We start from the raw sequence: 4,840 nt of genomic DNA, 5'->3' as shown, positions 1-4,840 counted from the left end.
CGGTCGACTCTGAGGATCCCCAGGATCCGCTTGCGGGTATGGCAGTCTTGTCGAATAACAAATGTAACCTGGGCGCTTTGGATGATGAAGTACGATTCGTTCATGAAATACTAACATCCATTCCAAATTGTAGGTATCCTCGGAGATTTGATGAGATATATGTAGTGTAGATGTTTGCTCTGGGGGATGAATTTGCTCATAAATCTACCCTGGAACTTCTACCGGTCGCTTGCACACAAGATCGATTAACGGCTGTGCAACTTTCTCGGACCACTCCTTTGGTACCTTGTACTTCTCTGACCGGCGTTGTCGATAAAGTTGCATTACTTCCTTCCGAATGTATGTTGCAGTATTGCTGCCCTGATCATACCATTTTATCATAGCTTCAAGCGTTTTCTCATCGTTGATATTGAAAACGTAGACTTTCTCCATGATGAGCACCGTGTCTTCGCATTGCCGTAGTCAGCCTACTGATACCCATTACAACCAAGAAAACATTTACTAACCTGCTACCCGCTGTTCCCACCTACAGAAAGCCAGCAAATCGGGGCGGGCATTCACCTCGGAGAAGTCGGATGATTGTCGGTGGCCTATGAGACGTCGGCTGTCATCCAAATGTTTTTCCAAGAGACGAATAAGCTTGTGGGAAGAAAACATATCAGTGAACTTGGTATCACAATGGATTGAATCACTTACCTTGATCGGTGCTTGAGGCCCCGATGTAGAGTCTGTCCAAAAGGTATCCCAAGTCTTGATGAACGGTCCGCCACGAAACATCTTCTCGGAGTAACTTTTATGATAGTTCCCTGAGGAAATAACCGTTTAAAAAGGGGTCATATATACTTATCAAGAACCAACAATTTAATCCATTTCTGGGGAAACAGGGGTTAACGTTCAACGAATGAAGCACGCAGTGATGAAGGCGAATGATACTTACGCAGTAGACGTGATGAGTTTAACTTTACTATCGGCACTTTGGGCAGAGGCGAAAAACGTTCGAAGGTCATAACCGCTTCGTGCTTGACGCTGCGTTTCTGTCAGAGACAATACTTTCAGTGATTCATCAATCAATCGGGCTAAGCGACTGTCGTCTGGAGCCGACTTGTGCACTTCAAGTAACTTCTTGTCAAACACGATGCAAATTTGCACACCAAACTAACTCACCTTCGGATAGAGTTACAACGGCCCTTGGCGGATGCTGCATGCTCAAAAGGGGTTTCTTGTAGTGCTGCTCGAATCGTTTGTCCGCCTCAACACCAGCAATCTTTTCAAGCTCGTCATCATCAACTTCCTCGTCTTCTTCTTCCGCTTTTTCTTCCAATTTCTGCTGCATATCTTGTAAAAATGTGTCGAACTTGGTCACAATGGCCACAACCGGTACTATGGGAAACGTCACGTTTGAAGATGGTGGTTCATCTTTGATCTTACCTGTCAAAGGCATCGAAAAAAAATCTTTCTCTGCTTGCTGGATGGGCCGAGAATTCATCTCCAAGCAGTACCTGCGGCAATTTGGCTGAGCTTGCCCATAATGAAGAAAGGGAGCAAGACGAACCACACCAAATGCAATTTCTGGTTTATGTCTTTTGCCCGCGAACGACTGTCGATGAATTTCCAAACAACATCCACCTCTGCCTGCTTTCCCGCTTCAAATCCCTCGGAATCATGCGCAATAATCTTCTTGTTCCCCTCGAACTCGATTTCTTTTTCAATATTATGGGTACCTCTCTTAAGATATCGTATTTGGTTTCTGCGTGGTATGACAAGTCGAACGACTTTGCACTCACCGTGGTGCTGGGCGCGTCCACCTCAAATGGAAAATATGAAATGTAAGCCTTGCGAGAGCTTGGTCGTTCTCACCATATTCCCGCCACACACCTGGAACGTAAAGTTAGTGGCTTCATGAGATGCGAGATCTGGTTTGAAGTGCTAACTTTATACAGAATTGTGGTTTTGCCGCACCCCGTTTTCCCGATGATCAACAATCTAAACTTTTCAAGTGGAGGCAATGCGACCGCGACGGCTGCTGCCAGTAATCTCTTCAATTCTTGCTCCTCGGAGGCATCTAGTTGAGGCGCTTTTTCAGATTCCACATCTTCATTTTTCGATGATGACTTTAACAGTCCCTTAAGTTTATCGAACTTCGTTGGAGGGGGTTTTGGACGGGGGCGCAATGCCTCGCGAGTTGCAATTTGAAACACTTCGCGAACCCCCTCTCCAGTGTAGCTAGAGCATTCAACATAGTGCCTTGCTCCGATTTTCTTCGCAACTGCCTGTCCCTGGTATGAAATGGTAGTGGAGGAGAGTACCTCTTCCAAGTTTAGCTCAACCTACCTCTTCAACGGTCACGAGACGTTGATTCGTCTTCCGTAGTTCTTCAATGATTCTCGGATCTCTTCTCCGGTCTTTTTGCGCACCTACCAGGATGATAGGGAGCCCACGACAGAAGTGGTTGATCTCAATAATCCACTGCGATAATCGAAAAAAGAATATTAGCATCGAGGTATTACTTGAGGAGCTGACCCGCACCTTTTCTACGACGTTGTCCAGGGAATCGGGAGTAGCAATGTCAAAGCATATAAGAATAACGTGCGAGTCGGGGTATGCCAGAGGACGCAAGCGATCATAGTCTTCCTGACCAGCCGGACACCATAACGCCAACTCGACATGCTTCCCATCCACCTCAACGTCGGCGACGTAATCTTCGAAGGGATTTGGGATTGATATCTGTTCACGAGTGTTATCTGTGACGCTCCAATCAATTAATATCCACATACCTCTGGGAATGTTCCCGTCGAGAATGTAACGAGCAACGCCGTCTGCGACATACCGTAGTCAGTGTCATTTGTGCAATCCGCATTGCGATATGTCCGGACAAACCTTCCCTGCACAACCGTCACCTACGATGACGAGTTTTCGGCGGATCAGAGCCATCGCGTCCTAAGATCCTCGACCGTTCGCGATAGTGGATATGATAATGCCAAAGTTGCTTGTAGCACACGTTCAGATTGGGTCGCTCGGAAAGGCCCGACAGCACCCCCACGTGTTGGACAATGCTCGACGTCGTTACTTTTGTCCTTTGAAAGGTTCCGTTATGTTTTGACGTCTGCCTAAATCGATCAACAGCACCAGCTCACTATATCAGTAAGCTTTACGCACGAAAAATGCTCCACTTCGGACTCACGCGCTCGGACGAAGGACGGGGGAATGCACACTCAGCATATACATCTATCAAACGAGAGGTTTTGAGTGGGCCTTCTCATAACAAGTTTGATGGTGCAAGCGATGGTTGGCAAGAGAGAGATGGTTGTGAGTCGGAGATGAATTCGCGTGACGCTCCAGCAAAACACTTGCTACATATATCTTCAACAGGAGTTACAATCCCAACACTGAGATCGCTACCGGTGTTATTTACAGTGTAATATATATCACAGTAGTATCACAGAGGACGAGTGCTACTAGAGCCAAACCCAAATACGCAATGAAAACCATCTCATCAACGCAACGCACTCTCCCGCAAGGTATTCGTCGAACTCCAAAGATTACTCCAAAGCTTCTCCCCTTCAAACCCCTCATCTCCATTCATCCCACCACCAGCACCAGGCGCCGCAGTCCCCATAATAACCGCCAAATCTCTCTGGCACTTTTGTAAAATCTTGGTAAGGTGCGCCAGCCCCGCCTGCTGCTCCGAAAGGATCTAAAATTTAAAAAAAGCCACACCATCAATCCCCCTCAACGTCAAAAAAAAAAAAAAAAAAAAAAAAACGAAATAACCCACCTGCGCAATCTGCCCCAACCCCTCATCATCAACAACAGCCCACTCCCCCGTTCCCCCACGTCCCCTCTCAATACTCGCACTAACAGCCCCAAGCAGCGCCCAAAGCTCATTCAACCTTCCTTTAACCCGTCCCTTCCTAATCTCATCCTCAATCTCCTCCAACTTACCCCTCATCTCCTCCTCCTCCGGCCTAATCGCCGACGACCTAACCGACGGAATCAACAAATGCAAATGCTGCACGAACACCAACAATCGATGCACGATCTGTGTTTGTTTTGCGGATGCGCGGAGGAGGCGCGTGGAGTTTTGGACGGCGTGGGCTGTGGAAAGGGATTCGAGGCGCGATTTGAGGTCGGTTAGTTTTTTGGTGTGGGTTGTTGATTGTTGGTTTTGGGCTTCGACGCGATCGCGGAGGTCGTCGAACCCGATGGCTATTACGGGTACCATGCTGTAGATAGGTTAGGTTAGAATTTCGTTGTTACAGACGGAAGGGAGGAAGGGTAGAGAACTGACCAGGATGGATCAGGGTTTTCCCGCAGTGCCTTTTCCCAGAGGGCGTCATTAGTAGCATTTGGCGGGCGGCCATACAAGTTGACTTGGTTCGGATCCACAAGATTGTAAAAGTTGTGCTGTCAACTCACCCTCAGTCTCGAAAAAAAAAAAAAACCAACAAAAAACGCGTACCTGAAACCGACACTGAGGAGAAGCAGGGTTCCACGCATTATATATCCCTTCAAACCTAGCAGTGATATTCGCATGCTGACTCGCAGGACCATTCTGCTGCGCGCCTCCCAACCCTCCAAGCGATCTAGACGAAAGAAGGCTCCCAGTAGGCTGTAGTGGCTGCTGCCCCCCGCCGCCAAAAGCGCTGGTTCCAAGGGTACTACCCCCAAAGAAATTTTTACCGCCGCCCAACAGCGGATTCGTGTTAGTGCTACCCCCGAATAAATTGGATTGCTGCTGTTGCTGGCCACCCCCGAACAAGTTGCTAGTACCCGTCGGGGCGGTCGTCGTCGTCGTACTCCCAAACAAGCCTCCACCACCCGGTTTCGCCTGGCTACCTCC

The 4,840-nt window shown here is 48.2% G+C and overlaps 3 protein-coding genes across 3 annotated transcripts; all 3 read right to left on the bottom strand.

The window, feature by feature from the left end:
- Positions 1-204: 204 nt before the first annotated feature.
- LACBIDRAFT_336070 (uncharacterized protein) lies at positions 205-1,380 on the bottom strand (the record flags this gene model as incomplete). The annotated part of the gene is made up of 5 exons (XM_001890994.1): positions 205-446; positions 531-639; positions 697-790; positions 938-1,034; positions 1,165-1,380. Coding segments are annotated over 5 exons (756 nt in total), but the record flags the coding sequence as incomplete, so codon positions are not given.
- Positions 1,381-1,574: 194 nt separating this feature from the next.
- On the bottom strand, positions 1,575-2,931 carry LACBIDRAFT_336069 (uncharacterized protein; the record flags this gene model as incomplete). Its single annotated transcript, XM_001890993.1, has 6 exons — positions 1,575-1,597; positions 2,162-2,276; positions 2,332-2,466; positions 2,527-2,724; positions 2,775-2,816; positions 2,878-2,931. 6 exons carry the CDS (start codon positions 2,929-2,931, stop codon positions 1,575-1,577), a joined length of 567 nt encoding a protein of 188 aa, XP_001891028.1.
- Positions 2,932-3,181: 250 nt separating this feature from the next.
- LACBIDRAFT_336068 (uncharacterized protein) lies at positions 3,182-4,551 on the bottom strand (the record flags this gene model as incomplete). The annotated part of the gene is made up of 6 exons (XM_001890992.1): positions 3,182-3,225; positions 3,508-3,694; positions 3,776-4,223; positions 4,289-4,404; positions 4,460-4,471; positions 4,540-4,551. Coding segments are annotated over 6 exons (819 nt in total), but the record flags the coding sequence as incomplete, so codon positions are not given.
- Positions 4,552-4,840: the final 289 nt, after the last annotated feature.

Source organism: Laccaria bicolor, genomic scaffold, assembly GCF_000143565.1.
Source record: "Laccaria bicolor S238N-H82 LACBIscaffold_264 genomic scaffold, whole genome shotgun sequence".
In the NCBI taxonomy this organism is placed as follows: domain Eukaryota; kingdom Fungi; phylum Basidiomycota; class Agaricomycetes; order Agaricales; family Hydnangiaceae; genus Laccaria; species Laccaria bicolor.
Note: the sequence above shows the minus strand (reverse complement) of the source record. Positions and strands in the feature narration are given on the sequence as shown.